Source organism: Eumetopias jubatus, unplaced genomic scaffold, assembly GCF_037043125.1.
Source record: "Eumetopias jubatus isolate StellerSeaLion01/CBP00866 unplaced genomic scaffold, mEumJub1_p1.0 scaffold_4, whole genome shotgun sequence".
NCBI classification, from domain to species: domain Eukaryota; kingdom Metazoa; phylum Chordata; class Mammalia; order Carnivora; family Otariidae; genus Eumetopias; species Eumetopias jubatus.
The window spans coordinates 95,696,486-95,713,647 of NW_028274810.1; the positions used below are offsets into that span (position 1 = coordinate 95,696,486).

At 59.0% G+C, this 17,162-nt stretch overlaps 1 protein-coding gene across 1 annotated transcript; it reads right to left on the reverse strand.

Moving 5' to 3' along the window:
• Positions 1–13,807: 13,807 nt before the first annotated feature.
• TMEM82 (transmembrane protein 82) lies at positions 13,808–16,974 on the reverse strand. The gene is made up of 6 exons (XM_088022601.1): positions 16,881–16,974; positions 16,689–16,761; positions 16,321–16,495; positions 15,202–15,619; positions 14,506–14,693; positions 13,808–14,226 (listed from the first exon to the last, which is right to left on the reverse strand). Exons 1-6 carry the CDS (start codon positions 16,966–16,968, stop codon positions 14,131–14,133), a joined length of 1,038 nt encoding a protein of 345 aa, XP_087878727.1. The 5' UTR covers positions 16,969–16,974; the 3' UTR covers positions 13,808–14,130.
• Between the last annotated feature and the right edge of the window lie 188 nt (positions 16,975–17,162).

A 17,162-nucleotide genomic window follows, 5' to 3' on the forward strand; every position in this document is an offset into this window, starting at 1 on the left:
GATTCTACCGTCAGAACCTCTCACTCTGTCCCATCTCCAGAGCCAGGCTCTGGCTCCGGCTCTGGGGTGAGGTAGGGATGGGAGACCCAGTGGCTTCCAGTCCCGCCTCCTGCCCTGTCCCTGGAGTGATCTTTCCCAGAGCATAAATCCCTCTCTCCTGTACTCAAAAACCTTCCATAGCTCCCTACTACCTTCAAAATGAAGTCCAAATTCCTCTGGCTTCAACTTTTTTTAAAAGATTTTATTTTTAGGGGTGCCTGGGTGGCTCAGTCAGTGAAGGCTCTGACTCTTGATTTCGGCTCAGGTCAGGATCTCAGGTCGTGAGATCAAGCCATGCCTAGCCTGGAACCTGCCTACTATTCCCTCTCTCTCCCTCTCCCCCTCCCCCACCTTCTCTCCCTCACTCTCTAAAAAAGTTTTTTAAAAAAGATTTTATTTTGAAGCAATCTCTACAGCCAACATGAGGCTTGAACCCACAGCTCTGAGATCAAGAGCTGCACGCTCTTCCAACTGAGCCAGCCAGGTGCCCCTCAATTTCCTTTTTGACCACCCTGGACCGCTCACCCTTTCTCAACTTTTTCTCTTACCGGCCTCGGAGGGTTTCCACCCCTTGTTTTTCCTCCCCTGCCCCGCAAAGGGCGAATGTCAGTTTTTTCTTAGAGGCCCAGCTTTTCCAGGAAGCCTCCCCTGATTCCTGACCCCCTCCTGGGAGCAGCCGTCTGCTTCCGCAGGGTGATGACAGCCCATCACAGGACATGTGGGCTCCCTGTCACCACGTCTGCCCCTACCTCCCCAAGTGACTGCATGTGACTTCAGCTGTACCCGTAATCTTTGTGACCCAAGTCCAGCGTGGACATCAGAACACGGATCTGGGAGCAGGGAAGCATTCCTGATGTCAAGGAGCTCATTTTCCATGCCCCAGGTGGTGACTGCAAACAGTAGCCTCCAAGGCCAAGGCTGAGGTGGGGCCACTCGGGTGGGGGGAGGGCAAGTTGACCACATTCAGCCAGGGGTCCTCACTGGGCTCCCAGGACTTCTGCCCAGTTTGAGCTTTCTAACTCACTCTCCAGCTGAGCCACCTGGATATGGCTCCAAAGTCCAGCCCACAGGTGTGCAGGGAGAAGAATAAACAGGGACCTAGTGAGTGAATCTCAAGAAGTGGGGCCGGGTGGGTAGGGGCTGAGGGCCCTGAGGGACCCCAGTGGCAGACTTGGAGCCCAAGTGACCACTCGTAGGGCCCCCCTCTGTATCTCAAAGTCCACTGGCCACCTTGGACTCTCTTGGTGACTGATGGAACAATAGTAACAAACACAACAAATGTGCCTCTATTCCTCTTAAACTGGTTTATATGTTTGGTTAAAACATATAGCTCAGTCTGATTAATAAAATACCTGTTCTGAATAAGAAACCAACATATGAAGAAAGCTTTAACAGTGCTTTCAAAGGACTTTCCTTTTGCATCTTGTTCTGTAAGTGATGTCTGGAAGTATATATGCTTGCTGATATTGGCCGCCATGGTCAGAGGTCAAAACCATATAGTATGACACTTTGGCCTTACGCTCGGTTATAAGCTTAAGAGTCTATTTTTGTAAGCAGCTTTCAGAGATTCACATCCAAGAAACGACAGCAATGGCACCTACTGACCAAGCACTTGCCATGTGCCGGGCACTGCAGCTCGTGCTTTCCGAGCCTCAAAATGCACCTCATTTGCAACACAGCCCCTCATGCCCCTACCTTACGGGTAGTTCCATGTGAGGCCCCGAGAGAGAGGTTAAGTGACTTTTCCAGGTCATCTTAGCAGTCTTGGCAGACTCAGAATTCTAACTGAGCCCCCTTTGACCTGAGTCCCGGGGGTGTCCTTGGCCCTGAGACGACACACTTTTCCTTCCCTGGATGGTACGGGGCCTCCAAATCCTCAGGCCTGTTCTCACCCCAGAATGGCCCAACCCGGATAGATTTTCTTGTGGTCAGTGCCTTCTGGGCTCATCCCCAGAGACCGCTGTGAATGCTCCCTCTGCCTCCCTCCGACCCTGCTCTGACCCCCACTCCACCCCAGCCCACCCCTCCGGGAAGTCAGATCTGTGGGTTTCTCGGAAAACATCCAAGGCAAGTGTCCTCGCTCTGAGGCCAGATGTTCACAGCTGGGCAGCTCCGCCCCCCCCCCCATCCCTCCCTGCAGTTCCTGCAGGCACTTCAGGCCCCAGGGGAAGGGGCCCCCACTGGGGATTTTCAAAGCCTGTCAGTCCAGCCCGGGCTGTTAGGAGAGGGAGCCTCAGCCTCCCTCAGGTCCCACGGCCCCCAGGTCACCCTGGAGTGGGGTAGGAGTGAGAAAGCTCCCCGTGGAGCTCCTGGCCAGCCGCACCCACAGGACCCTCCGCCCCCATCCTTCCTCCCGCAGAGGGGGAATCTGAGATCTAGTTGGGTAAGCAGAGAAAGTGGGAACAAAGGGAAAGAAAGTCATTTCCTGTCAAGAGGAAGGAAGAAGGCTGAGATCCAGCCAGCCAGCCACCCAGCCCGGCTTTCGGCTGTAGCCCAGGGCAGGGACAGGCTGGCTGAGCTGGCCGGCGTCCTAGGGGTGGCCCCTCTCTTTCCCTTCCTTCGTACTCCTTCCTAACCCCCTCCAAAAACTTCTGGAACCACCTGTAAGCTTTGTTCTTTAATACTTGGACAAAGCAACCTACGCTTGGTTCAGAATGACACTTCGCTGGAGGTGGGAATGAGGCTGCGCCCACCCCCTGCAGAGGGCCCTGCAGCCTTGGGTAGGGTTCCCGTTCTCTCTCCCCCACCTCAGGGAAGCCAAGGAAGCACAGAGAGCTGGAGTCATGCCCGGCCCCACCTCTTTCCTGCTGGGTCACCCGGAGCAGGTTACTGACCCTCTCTGGGCCTCAGTTTTTTCCTAAAGTGAGAATAAAAAAGTCTGTCCTGAAAGGTGGTTGGCTGAGAGAATACAAGGAGAGAGCGCTCCAGATCTTGGTATTTGGTAGGTGCAAAGAGAAGCCCAGCTGGTTATCCAGCCCCTGATGCGGAGGAGCCCCCAGGGGCCCAGCAGGCTTGGGGGACTTGGGGAGTACCCGACTTGGCTTCCGTCATCAAGAGCAGGAATCTGGGCGCTGCCCGGGCTCTTCCCGGGGTCCCCGGAGCAGGGCTGGGGGAGGATCTCGGCCAAGATGCCCCAAAGCACACCCCTTCCCAGGCCCCGACGGGGATTTGAGGCCCAGAGAGGGGCGGCCCTGGGGCCCCTCCTTCCCCCCCGCCTGACCCGGCCTGGGTGAAGGGGGCCGGAGCTCCGGAAACCCGGCGCCCTCCCGCAAGCAGCCCAGCCGGGCGGCTGGCCGGGTCACTGTGGGGCGCCGCCAGGGACTTTAATTCGATCCATGTGCGGGACGCTGTCCTCTTTGTGCGGGAGCTTCCGCCCTGCCCACCTCTTCCCCACCCCGCCGCCCCGCTCCGGGGCAGGGACACCAGCCCTCCCCCCGCTCCGGGGACAGAGGCCGGGAGCCGGGACCCAAGGCTGCAACCCCGCCCCCCGCGGGCCCCCACCCGGAGCGCCGGGATTGGGGTCCCGGCCGGGGGGGGGGGCGGGGGGCCAGGTGGGGCTCCGGCCCGGGACTGCCCGCGCTGTCACCTGTGTGCGGCCGGGGCAGGGTCGGAAGGACGGCTGCCCCCCCCGCGCCCCGCGTCCCGCTTACCTGCGTCGCCTGCGCCCCAGCGGCTCCGGTCCGACGCCCGAGCGAGCAGAGCCGGGAGCGGCGCGGCGCCTCCCGCCCCCTCCGCCCTCCCCGCCCCCTCGGCTCCCTCCGCCCCGCCGCCCCGGCCGCCTTACCATAAAAGGTGAAGCTTAGGGGGAGGGGGCCCGGGATTCCCGCCGGCGGAAGCGGCCCCTACCTGCCCCCCCACCTGCCCGGCCGCGCCCCGCGCCGCCCCCCGCCGCCCGCCCTTTGTTCCCTCGACCACTCCTCCCGTCCCCTGGGCCCGGGCCCGGGGTGGGAGGCCTCCCCTTCTGCCCACCCCCGGGGCCTATGTGGCCCAGCGAGGCCCTTCCGCTCCTCCTTCCCTAGGTCACCTGGGTTGGTGGCCCCACCTGCCCTGTGGGTGTGAGTGTGTGGCGGGGGTTGGGGGGGGTGGGGGGGTGGTACTTACATTTGAGTTTGGCCTGAGATCTCCCAGGGTCCTAGGAGTCAGGTGGACCTGGGTTCCATGGCCAATCACTAACCCAGTGACCCTGGGCAGTCACCCCGCCTCCTGGAGTCTCAGTTTCTTATCTGTACAATGGGGGTAAAGGCTGCTTCCAGCTCGGGGTCAGCCTGAGGATAAACGATGGTATTGACAGTGAGAAGTGGGCGGCAGTCAGTGGTCAATATATGCTGGGCTTGGGGCTTTTTTAGGGGGTGACCCTGGGTGGAGGTCTCAGATGCTCAGGGGAGCAGGTCATTCTAGTTTGCTGTCCTGAGCAGCCATCACTGCCTGAGTGGAGCCTTAAGCCGTCTGCAGTCAGGACCCAGTGTCCCCGGGGCCGGGGGGCGGGGGGGGGGGGGGCAGGAACAGGCCCCTCCAGGCAGCCTGGTAGGCAGGGCCCAGCAGGCAGTCAGGACCCAGTGTCCCCGGGGCCGGGGGGGGGGGGGGGGGGGTGAACAGGCCCCTCCAGGCAGCCTGGCAGGCAGGGCCCAGCAGGCAGTTGGGTCGCCTGGCTTTGCCAACCCTGGTTCGAGTCTCTGCTCCCTCCCACCTCCTGCACTCCCCGGACCCAAGCCGGAGTAGAGGGGGGAGGAGGAAGCAGAGCCTGGGCCCTGGGCCCTGGGGCCCTGGGACAGGAGACGGGCCGGAGCCAGGATGGGCCGCCTGGGTCCCTGGAGGCCTTGGGAACATTGGTGGGAAAAGGAATCCGGGTCTGATTCTGAGGCAAACAGATTGTTCTTTTGATTAAAGCCACAGCAGCTGAGGCCAGAGGAGGGCTGGACCCAGCACCGTCTGGGGGGAGGCCAGGCGGGGTTGAGCTCTCCCCCGGGGCCAAAGCTACAGTCACCCTGGCCAGAATGGCTCTGGGGCTGCTGCTGAGGGGCTCCCGCTCGCGGGGGTCGTGAGGGGGGCACCTGGGTACGCTGTCTCATTCCCCCACCCCTCCTTCTCCTCCTCCCAGCCCCTCTCAATCCCTCACCCACTTGTGAGTCTCTCAACCACTCCACAATAACGATACGAGGCAGAGGCTTCCCGGGTGCAGGCACCTGACCTACAGGCCTCTCCATCAAATCGCCTGGACAGCCCTGTGGGTCAGGACTGGTCATTCCTGCTTCACAATTGAGGAAACTGAGGCCCAGAGAGGCATCAGGCCACATGAGGGGCAAGTGGCAGAGCTGGGTTCAAACCCAGACCAGCCGGCGGCCCCGGGTGCACACGCTGCTCTGCGGCTCCCGAGGCCCCTGCACCTGCTGCCCACAGGGATGTGGGAGTTGAGGCTTGCAGAGCACGGTGTGGCCCAGGGGACTCAGACTCCAGGCTGCCCGAGCCCTTGATCAGGCCCATTCCCCAGCCTGCAGGAACTTCCCCAGGAGGAAGGAGGGGGCTGCTGACGGCCAGAGATGGGAAAGACCTTAAGGACGAAGGTGCGATCCAGGGGTTTGCCCTAGAACCCCCTTTTCAAGTGCTTTGTGACCCAGAAGCTTATTTAAAACAGATAAAAATGGAGCTGCCCTCCCTCACCTTCATGATATCTCTTGAGCCGCCTCACTGCACCCGCAGATGGAACAATGAGGCCCCAAAGGGTTGATCTGGGGCCTCGTCCAAAGTCACACGGACTCCATCTAGGGCGGAGGCTCCACACATCTGCTTGGGGCTGGGACTGGCTGGAAGGGGGAAGGTCGAAGGGATATGGGGGGGTCCAGCTGCCACCACTTACCTGCTGTCCAGCACGCCTGGCCGCCTGTTCTACCTCTGTCCCTGCTCCTCGGTGGAGAGGAGCTTTTCTGGGGAAGGCGGTCCCACACCAGCCCAGGGGCGGTGTGTGTGTGTGTGTGTGTGTGTGTGTGTGTGTGAGTGTGAGTGTGTGTGTGTGTGTGTCAGTGTCACCTTGGCAGGTGCCAAGCTTCCTGTAAGGGAAACCCAGGAAGTGTCCTGGATGGGAACATACGCCCTTTGTCTGCCAGCTCGGAGAGCCCCTGCTCCCTCCTCCTATCCTGCTAGCCTTGTACCCAGCTCTCTTCCAAGCAGTTGAGCAAGGCGGCTCAATCTTTTATTAGGGCTGTGGCAGCTGAGACGCCGGGTGGCAGGGAAGGGGTGGGAGAGAAGTTTGGGGGACAGAACCAGGGCAGTGCGGACGTTTGCTGCCGCCCAGTCTGAGGGGAGCATGCACCTACTGCCCCTAGAAGAGGGCTTTGATCCAGGAAACATTGGTTGGGCATCTACTATGTGCTAAAACGAGTCGAGGAGCCCGAGGGAATCAAGTCAGACACAATCCATCCATGTCCCCACGGAACTTACGGAGAGGTGGGGGGGATCAACATGTAACACAACTACCATAATAATTACCATGATATCACGGTGACCATAACACAATGGTGATGTGTGCCATGAAGGAATGAATAAGGGGCTGACAGACACAGAGTAAGGGGGGCAGGTGAGAGTAGGGAAGCCCTCTCTGGGGGGCGGGTGTCACTTAAGCTGAGATGAGGAGGAGCCAGCCATGAGAAGAACGGGGGAGGACATTCCAGGGCCAGGGAGGCAGTAAGGAATACACGGGCTTTGAGGTCAGATTTCGGCTTAACTCCCAGCATTCTGGTGCTGGCTATGACCTTGGACAAGCTCTTTCCCTCTCTGAGGCTCTGTTTCCTCGCCTATAACATAAGGGAGGGGTGCCTGGCTGGCTCAGTGGGTGGAGCATGCAGCTCTTGATCTCAGGGTCATGGGTTCGAGCCCCACATTGGGTGTAGAGATTACTTAAAAATAAATTCTTTCAAGAAACAAACAAACAAAAAAATAGGGGAGATGGATCAGATACCCTCCCCTGGGGACATGAATGCTTCCCTCTGCAGAACTGTTAGGGACAGAGGTGCTGAAAGGGGCCCCCAGGGCCTGGCTCATGGTCAGTGCCCACCAATGGTAGTGCTGGCTATTGTCACGTCACCCTCGCCTGGTCCCCCGAGCACTCTGTTCACACAGTCCATAGGTTGTGCAACTAGACCCCGGAACAGGGACAAGTTTCCCGGAGCCACACAGCCCCCACTGGCAGAGACCTTGAGGAAGGGAAGCATCTGCCTGCTCAGTGGCCCTTCCCCTTGACGGGCTCCGTGTGGGCCAGACCAGAGCAGAACCGCCAGCCCCAGCCTTTGGGGGGTGGGGTGCCCAGACTTAACAGCTGCATGAAGTTGTACATCCGGGGCAGGGGGAGGTGCAGGGGATCCACTTCTTGGCAAAGAGCCTCAGAAGCCTCCCTGGGCCTCCTCGTCCTGACTCTGCCCCTGCTCCTTCTTCCATATCCTCTGCTCTGCCTGCTGGGAGTCAGATCAGCTCAACTCTTATTCCCTGAGCACCTACTGTGTGTCTGGCCGGGCAGGAGGGGGAGCAGTTCCGAGAAGCGGGAGCCCCCCCCCACTGCAGCAGGGCAGGTGGCGGGCCAAGCACAGATAGGAGTCAAATCAGGATCTGTGAGTGAGTCCAGCTCTGCCACTGGTCAGTCGCTTGCCTTGGGCAAGTCAGTTTCCTCTTGTCACCTGGGCTTCGCCGTGAGGATTTGATGGATGCATGTGGATAAATATGCCTGGTACTTCGCAGGTGTTCAGAGATGAGTTCCTTTCCTCTCTCCCTGGCAGGGAGAGGACAGAGGTCTTGGGGAGATCACCGCGAGATGAACGAAGTGCTGGAGATAAGGCAGAGACTTGGTTCCACTGGAGAATCCGAGGGACGTCGTGGCTCCTGTCAGCCGGCATCACTTCCCTGGATTCTAGTCACAGCCTCCAATTTCTGTTTGAGGAACCCCACCCCCACTGTCAGTGCCTGGCTGGAACTATTTAAAAAGAGGCAGCATTTTTCCAGTCTTAACAAAATGCAAGCTTGGCACCATTTTTTTTATGAGCACTTAGACCAACACAGAGGGCAGGGGAACAAAGATGATAAAGAAGGAGAGAGAGCTGATCTCATCACTTAGGCTGCTGGATTCAGCCATGCCTGAAGTCTCCCCTCTGGACCTCTGGAGCCAATGCATTCTCTTTTTTCTTGCCCTGTCTTCAACAGGTTAAAATCATGTTTCCGTTGCTGAAAGCAGAGTCATGGTAAAGACTGGTGAGACCCCAATGGGTCTGGATCACCTCCTCCTCCTGGCAAATTCCACATCCCTGCCACCACTTTTGAGAAGCATGTCCTGATTCCTCCAGGCAGGCTTAGGAGTCATGTCCATCCCCTGGATACATTCCAAGGCTGCTGGGTTGCACCACCATGCTTTCCCCATGAGACTGGGAGCAGGGCTCTGTCTCATTACTTTCTGGGTCTCCAGCACCCAGCATGATGCTTGGTGCATAGTAGGGACTCAGTAATTCCTACAAAATGCGCAAGTTGGAGATGGAGGTCTTAAGTAGTTGCGTAGGCAAATCACGTAGAAGTAGTGATGGGTAGTGAGCTGTAAAGGGATTGGGCTTTGGAGTCAGACCTCCTTGAATTTGGATCTTGGCTCTCCCACTAATTAGCTCTGTGAGCTTGAGCAAGTCATGGGATCTCTCTGTACCTTGGGTTTTCTCCTGAGGAGACAAAGAAACAGTCAACTCCTCCCAGGTTGCTCTGAAGGCTGCGGGCAGGTAATGCAAATTATGGTCCCTTGGCGGGCTGGTGGGGACTGGAGCCCACAGTCAGCCGCTGGGCTACGTGCCCTACCATCTGTTCAGTGCACTCAACAAGTGGGGAAACTGAGCACAGACAATAACTTGCTCAAGGTCACAATGTTAGTAAATGAGCTTCATTCAAACAGGTGGCCTGGCTCCAGGCAACTCTACTGAACGGGCCAAGTGTGTAGGGAAATGTTTAAAAACCCAGGGGGAGCAGACTGGGCCACATTATAGCCACATAAATTCCCCTCCTCTCAGGCCCCAAGCCTGTGTCCACTTGGGCCACACAGGGCCCAGCCTCCCAGACCTGGCTATGACAACATCGTCTGGGTCTTAATCCCCTCCTGCTCCGGGGGCCTGAACTGACACTGTCTAAGCTGGTTGGTTCCCATGGTTTGCCAAATCAGCAAGGGCTCCAGAGTGAGGGGTGGGCCATGGAGGGGGCTCGAGGCTCCTTGAACCCAGCCTTGAAGGTCAGAGCTCCTTCTCGGACAGAGAGGGGGAAATCCTGGCGTCAGTCAGGTCCCTGAGGGCCCTGAGACTTCCCCAAGCCCTCGGCTGCTGGCCCAGGCTGAGCCCCTGTTCAAACACCTCACTGATCCCGTCCCCCAGCTTGAGCCCCCATCCCCACCAGGAGCCCCCACCCTTGGCTTCATCTACTCAGCAACCCCAGTCCCTGAGACCCCTCCTTTACCCCCAGCTGGCCTCGCTACTTCTCTCTTAGCCAAGGTGGGTTTACGGTGACTGTGTAGGCCTCTTACTTGTAGGGGCCCTTGTGAGGGTTGCTGGGAGTTACAGAGTGTTCTGGGAGGGGAGGCAGCCAGATCGCACTCAGGAAGCATTTTCCATTAAGTGCTCCTGGCATGCTGCCCAGGGAGATGTCAGAAGAAGGAACCCAAGTCTCTAGGCCTCCAGCAATTTGTTATGCTTTTCTTTATCGTTCTATCACTATTCATTTAATACAGATTTTGTATTCTTTTTCCTAAGGGGGGCCCTTAAAATTGGACTGGCCCTGCTCTTACTCCTTCACAACACATCTCCACTGATGGCCGGACCATCTTGCTAGAGCAGCGTGTGATGTTCAAGGGCTCCTACACAGCCCCTCAGGGGCTCCTGTTGCTTTCCGCGGCGGGGGGGAGAATGCCAAGCCCTCCTGTGACCCTGGGTGATCTGGCCACAGCCAGCCTCCGTGACAATGTCTCCCACTGCTGGGACTCTCACCCCCTCTGCTCAGCCACGCAGACCTTTCTTTAGCCCCTCGGGCGGCGCAGCGCCTGGGCTTCCCCACCACTCCCTTGGTCTGGGAACTCCCCCCGAATGTTCAGGATTCCAGGTCAACAGCTCTTTGTCAGTGAGGCCTCCCTGAGCCCCACACCTCATCAAACCTCATAACACCTGGCCTTCCCGCCAATGCTGACCGCACCTGCGAGACGGTCCTGCTCTGCCCCAGATGCCTCCCACCTCATTCACCAGGTTTTCAGGCCAAAAAGCTAAGAGCCCTGGGTTCTTCTCATTCTCTCATACCCACATCTAATTAATTGATCAGGAAGCCCTATGAACTCATCACAATACATCCATACCCATCCAGCCATGTCCACCCATCCAATCCAATCCATCCACTTCTGGCTACCTCCATGGCTACCATCTTGGTCCAAGCCCTGGGTTATTCCCAGGGTTATTATCATCTCATGTGGGTAATTCCAAATGCTCCTAAACTGGTTTTCTGTCTCTGCACTATTCTATAAACAGCAAGGAGAGGAATCCTTTAAAAATGTAAGTCACATTATGTCACTCCCTTGTACAAACTCTCTGCTACCCGTCACGACCCTCACTGTGGCCCTGAGTGAGCTGGTCCCTGCCCACCTCTGCGACCTCATTCCTGCCACTCCATCCTCTCTGATACTCCAGCCACACTAAATTTCTGGCTGTTTCTACAATACTCTCAGCTTGTTGCCACCTCAGGGCCTTGGCCCGGGCTCTTCTCTCAGCCAGGGATGTTCTTCCCTCAGAATCTGCTTGGCTTGCTCCCTCAGTCCATTCAAAGAAGCCCTCGGTGGAAGGCAGCTTCAAAGATGGCCCCCAAGGTTCCACACCTTCTGCCCTGCCCTTGTGTAATCCCTCCTCTCAAGGGTGGGCAAGACTCAGGGATTTGCTTCTAATCCATGGAATACAGCAAAAACAATGGGTGTTGCTTTTTCACATCGGGCTACAAAAGGATTGTGACCTCTGTCCTGCTGTCTTCTTTCTCTGTCCCTCCCTGGCTTGCTCTAAGGGAAGCCAGCTTCCATGTTGTGAGCTGTCTATGGAGAGGCCTATGTGTCAGGGAACTAAGGACACCCCCAGCCAACAGCCAGAGAGGAACCGAGACTCTCGGTCCAGTAGCCCACAAGAAACTGAACCCTGCCGACAACCATGTGAGTGAGCTTGGAAGTGGATCCTACCCCAGTCAAGCCTTAAGATGACACCAGAGCCTTGGCCAACAACTTGACTTGGTCTGTGAGGAGAACCTGAGCCAGAGGACCCTTCCAGGCTGGGGGACCCAAAGCACAGAAAGACAGTAGGGGCGCCTGGGTGGCTCCGTCGGTTAAGCGTCTGACTCTTGATTTCAGCTCAGGTCATGATCTCAGGGTCGTGAGATGGAGCACCATGTTGGGCTGGGTATGGAGCCTGCTTGAGATTCTCTCTCTCCCTCTCCACACTACCCCCCCACCCCCCCACCCCCGCTCAAGCACATGCACTCTCTCCCCAAAAAAAAAAAAAACAAAAAAGAGGGAGACAATAAGTATCTGTTGTTTTAAGCTGCTAAGTTTTGGGGCCACTTGTTACGTGGCTGTGACTAACAAATACCCTCTCCTTAGCCTGCTGGACCCAACCCACTCTATCCCCTTACCCAGCTTTATGTTTCTTTATAGCACAGTTGTTACTTCTGCATCTTTTCTGGCCCAGAGCCTGCTGGCCCCTGCGGATGTTCAGTAATTACTTGTGAATGAGCAAACAGGGGAAGGCATGCAAGATGCCCAAAGGGACAATGCCATAGCTCAGAAGAGCCAGAAGTAGGGGGCTCAGGAGGGAGGAGGCTGGCTCACCGCAATCCCAGCTGCCCTGGAGGTTAGTTACCATCCTCTCTTAGCAGAGACTGGGAGTCCTGGTCTCCCACCTCTTCAGAAGGATGCTGGTCCAGGCCCAGGATTCGGGCCTCTTATAGTCCCTGTAGGAGAATGAGTCCCAGCTGCATACCCCATTCCAGACTGTACCTTCTGGATTTCCTCTGCTCTCTGGACTTCAGGCCTGTTTTTCTTTGTTTGGTATGGAGATTTGCTAAATGCCTCACTTAGAGTGATCTAATTTTTATACCCTTGTCAGACTTTTCACAAAAATAATTTAATAGATAAGAAAAGAATTCTATTCCAACCCATGCGGCCCAATTTTTGTTTGGAAATGGTCCCCACGTCCATAAAAAGGAAAGGACCGCCAAATCCAATCCCCTCCCAGCCCTATCCCCACCGGATCCCAGGCTGTTGGGGGCCAGGAGGCCAGGGAACCTTCCAGCAAAAACATCGGGCCCGAATCGGACCCTGGTGCCTGGGTCTGGCAAGGGCTGGCCGTGTGCCCAGCTAACTGAGCCATTTCCTCCCAGACTGGGGCAAGTTTCCTGCCCAGAGGGAACTGAACACACTCCCAGGCGGAGCAGGGGCTGGGTCCTGGATTGGGAGAAGGGGCAACCACAGGCATTTCCCCCACCTCAGCTACTTTGGAGCTGAGAGGCCCTCCTGGGGGTAGAGCGTGGAGAACAAGGGATCAGAGATTGGGCTTGAGCTGTCACTGGGCGGCCATTTCTGAAGGAGCTGAAACCACCCTGTCCAGCCTTGGGGCCAGCCTGCCGCCGTGTCCCAGGTGTGCCCTGGGGTGGGGAACAGAGAATCCTACACCAGACTCTGTCTGCTTCCAGAAGAAGTATCCTCCGGGTGAGCACGGTGGCCTTTGCTGAGAAGCAGGGCTTGCCAGAGCCTGGAATCCTCCAAGAAACTTCTCGCCTCACCTCCTTCCTGGTGTGTCCTCGGTCACTCCCAGACAACCTGACCCTCGTAGCCCCCTGGACACCCCCTAGCTAGCAGTCTTCTTTGCCCTGTGGGGCCCCTCCTCGGAAAGGGCCCTCATTCCCTGTGGGCCCGGTGCCCAGGCCAGGAAAACATGGCTGTGATGGAACCTCAGGCTACTCTGCTCGCAAGGTGGCTGGAACCACATTCCAGAAACTTCCAGGAATGGACCTGCCATATTTTTTTATATGCACCTCTGTTGGTTTCCGTGGCCCCAGCTCTTCAACAAGAAGAAGGTAGCAGGAAGCATGCAAAGCACTTGAGCTTTGGGGGTCAGGCCACCCGGGCTCCAGTCTTGGCTTTGCCCCTAACTAGCTCCGTGACCTTGAGCAAATTACATAACCTCTCTGGGCTTGTTTCTGAATCTGTTAAAAAGGGATAACAGTACCTGTCTCTGCGGCTGATGTCAGAACAAAAAGAGATCATAAAAGTGTTTGGCAGGTGGTAAGCATCCTATACATGGCCATTTTTCTTCTGACTGGCTCAGAGAGTGGCAGCGACTCACCCAATGGCACACAGCAAAGTAAGGAGAGGAGCTGGTACCCAACCTTTTCCCAGAAACTCAGTGGCCTCCCTGGGCTGGGCCCTGCAGGGGAGTCAGGGCTGAACGAGGCTGAGCTAGCAAGGACCCTCATGGTCTTAGACAGCCTAGGATGGGGTGGAGCACGGACACCGTCCACCCACAACTGCAAGTGGGTGCTAGACCACGAGTCCATGCCACTGAATCCTCAGCCACCTCAATATTGAACTCCTAAACCCCAGGGGACCCAGCCCGCATGTATCCCCGGAACCTGCCCCAGCCAGAAGGGCTGTGTGGCCCCAGAAAAGCCTCTTTCCCTCTCTGTGTGTTCATGATTCTAAGCACAGGTTGAGAAAAATCATCTTTATTGTTGTTCATGGAGGAGGAGAGGGAGGCCAGTAAAGGGGGGCCATTCTGAGGATGCAATTCTCCCCTATTCCCCAACTCCCCTGGGAAAGGGGGGGGTCTGAGGGGGCTGTATCCATTGTCCATCCTGAGAAAAACAGGGCTTCACCCACTGGCCTCCAGGTGCCCCCCTTCTGAGGTCCCTAGCCCCAAGCCTTCGCCTCCCTGCAGGAGCCCCCAGCGCCCACCTTTCACTCCTGGTGGGGCTGGCCCCTCTGCTGCGGGGCAGTGTCCTGGAGTCAAGGCCTCCAGATGAGCCTGGGTGGGCCTAAGACGGACTTCAAGTCCTTGCTCAGGCAGGTCAGGAGGGGGCTGTGTCCTGGGGCTGGGCAGCTGCTGAGGGCTGGGGCTGGGACTGCCTTGGAGCTGACCCCGAAGGCCTCCGGGATGGAAAATCCTGAGGGAAGGTGGGGAGGCAAAGATGGAGGACACCACTCAGTTCCCCCATCCTCTGGTGGGGGACTTCAGGCCTCCGATTACCCAGGCCCTTCCTCCCACTCGGGACCTCTGAGGGGTCAAAGGTTAACACTAGGAGGAAGAGGGGATTTCAGCTCCTTCTGCCCCCACCCCAAGAGAGGTCACCCCAGCTCTTTGTAAACTTGGGGCGTGCTGAGGCTCCTCGCGCAGTCTGGGGCAGGGCTCAGTGTCCGGGGGACGCTCGGGGTGGAGTGCCCACCTGTATCCGGCACAGGTCCAGCAGAGTGCGGCTGCCTGCCAGGCACCAGAGCTCACCCAGCAGGGACAGGAGGACCCCCAGGAGGTCCAGCCAGCAGCCCACGGTCAGCAGCAGCACGAAGAGGCCACCCATGCGCACCAGCAACGTCTGGACCTGGCTCTGCAGGCCGGGGTGTTGCCGCTGTTCCTCTGGGGGGAGGGGGTGCTTGTCACCACCTGCCGCCACGCCTGGGGCCCCAGGTCACTCTCCCCTGCTGACAACCTGCAGTGGCTTCTCAGCTGCCGGCCAGCCTGGCTGATGAGGGCTCCCCATCAGGCCCCCATGAAACTGGCCAGCCTCATCCCCTCCCCATTCCCTCCGGGTGACAGCCACACTCAACTTTTTCCAGTTCGACAACGTCGTGCCTTCTCTCACCTCTGGGCTTTGGCATGTGTGGTTTCCCCTGCCGGGACCTCCTTGCCCCCACCCCCCACCTCTCCCAGGGGCTCCTACTTATCCTTCAAAACCCAATTCAAGCTCCATCTCCTCAGGGCTCCCGCCGCACGCCACACCCTTCCCTGAGCTGTTCCCTATGGCTTCTGTCACTAGACTGGGTGCCCTGGGATGGCGGGGAGGGGGGCGGTGTCTAAACAGGGCTGACCTCCCCAGGGCCTAGCGTGATGATGCTGTGCCCAGGTCCCCAGCTGTGGCCCTCACCCTGCATGTAGATGACCAGCAGGGTGTAGCAGATGATGAGCGGCATCCAGAAGCGCACGGCGTCCGAGGTGGTCGGGAAGTCCCGGTTGACGAGGGCCACGGCTGCCAGGTCGCCCACAGCGAAGGCCACGGCCAGGGCGCGGGCCAGCAGCCGGGGGAGGCCGTGAGCGCCAGCCAGCAGGCCCAGGCAGAGCCCGCAGCAGCGCAGGCCGCTGTGCAGCTCGTCGTAGAGCTGGCAGACGTGGCGGCAGAGGCGCCGGGCACCCGCGCTGAGCAGGGTGGCCAGCCAGAGGCCCAGCAGCAGGTTCAGGGTGCGGTGAGGGGCGCCCTCTTGCAGGAAGCTCAGGCCGCAGGTCAGCCCACAGCCCAGTGAGTACTGGCTCAGCAGGTACAGCTGCAGCCTCTCCCTCTCGGAGCCCTGTGCAGGGGGGAGGTGGGGGGAGGGAAGGAAGCGGAAGAGGGGCCGCAGTGGCGGGGGGGGGGGGGGGGGGGGGGGAGGGGGGCTGCCTCTCTCACAGGGGCGGGGGATGGGCCCAGGCGGCTGTGAAGGCACACAGACCACTCTGTAGGAGGCTGGAGCCAGAAGGAACCTTGGGAATCGTCCCCAGAGAAGGAATACTGCCTTCGGGTCAAGCCCTTCCTGGGACCATTTCTTTCTGCCTGATCTCCTCACGATTGTTTCTTTCTGAAGGTTGGTGGTTCGGAGCCTTGAAGACCTGGGTTCAAATCCTCACTCTACTTCTTGCTGGTTGACCTGGGACAAGCCGCTCACCCTCTCTGAGCCTTAGTGCCCCCATCACAGCAGAGCTTTACCCCCTATGATTGTGAGGATGCGCAAGATGACGCCCCCAAAGTATCTGGCACGGCGCCTGGCGCGTGGGGAGCTCCACAGCCCGGAGCTGCCACCGCCGTCTTCTTGGCCTGGGGCTTTGGGCCACTGTGGGCCGGCGGGGACTGGGCTCCCAACCCCCGGAGGCAATCTGCACTCTCCAGTCTCAGCCTTACAGGAAGGGGGTGGTGAGGAGACAGAGTGCTCCAGCTGGGCCCAGGTTCCTGTGTTCTAGGGGGAAAACTAGGGCCCAGGGCTGGGTCGTGACTCACCTCCTCTGGAAGCCTTACCTTACCCAGGGAGAGCAGTGAGGAGACAGCCCGGAGGGAGAACTCAAGCACCACCAGGGCGGCCACCCGGGCCCCCAGGATGGTCAGGATTAGGGCCAGCCCCGCCAGGTGCACCATCTCCAGCAAGGCCCACTGGGCCTGCAGCCGCTGCTTCTCCTGCCGCCGCTCGGAGTTGCTGTCGGGCAGAGCGGGCGTGGGCAGGGTCAGAACCACCAGCCTGGGCCCAGGCAGCGGACCCCGTGCCCCCAGAAACGCACCCTGGGGACGGGGTTCTCTTCCTTCCAGCCCTCCCCCACGGAGGCCGGAGTCAGCTCAGGGCCCAGGGCCCAGGGAGGGGCCGGGAGTGGGCTGGGTTGGCAGTCACTCACTTGGCACAGTTCACAAAGAAGTAGACCTTCAGGAGGCTGTTCAGGACCGAGACTCCACTGGCCCCGATGAGGCCTGAGGGGCAGGAGGGAGGGCAAGCGAGTTTGGCAGGGTGAGAGGTGGTGCGAGACCCACGTGGGGGGTCCACCCTGCGGGGGGCCCAGAGCTGCGCGGGATGAGGAGGCGGCGCTCACCCTGAAGGACAGAGTCGAGGAGGCCGGAGCCCCACCGGAGGGAAGGGAAGCTGGGGAGCCAGGAGGGGAGGGATGGCAGGGAGAACATGGCTGCCGGGATCAGCCCCGGCCTCAGGCCAGGTCTGCACCAGAGAGACCGACGTCATGGGGCAAAGGTGTCAGTGGAGGGAGGGGAGGGGCGGGGAGGGGTCAGAAGTCCGGGAGGGGAGGGGTCAGAAGGGGGGAGCGGAGGGGAGGACAGGGGAGGGCCCGGGAGGGGAGGCAGGGGTCTCACACCTTCAG

Bases quoted from the DNA above. Each gene is read 5' to 3' on its own strand.
- TMEM82 (XM_088022601.1), bottom strand. From the start codon at position 16,968: ATGTTCTCCCTGCCATCCCTCCCCTCCTGGCTCCCCAGCTTCCCTTCC. The intron at 16,496-16,688 runs GTGAGTGACTGC...TCTGCCCGACAG, and splicing joins TTCTTTGTGAACTGTGCCAA to CAACTCCGAGCGGCGGCAGG. The intron at 14,694-15,201 runs GTGAGGGCCACA...CCCTCCCCCCAG, and splicing joins GCTGGTCATCTACATGCAGG to AGGAACAGCGGCAACACCCC.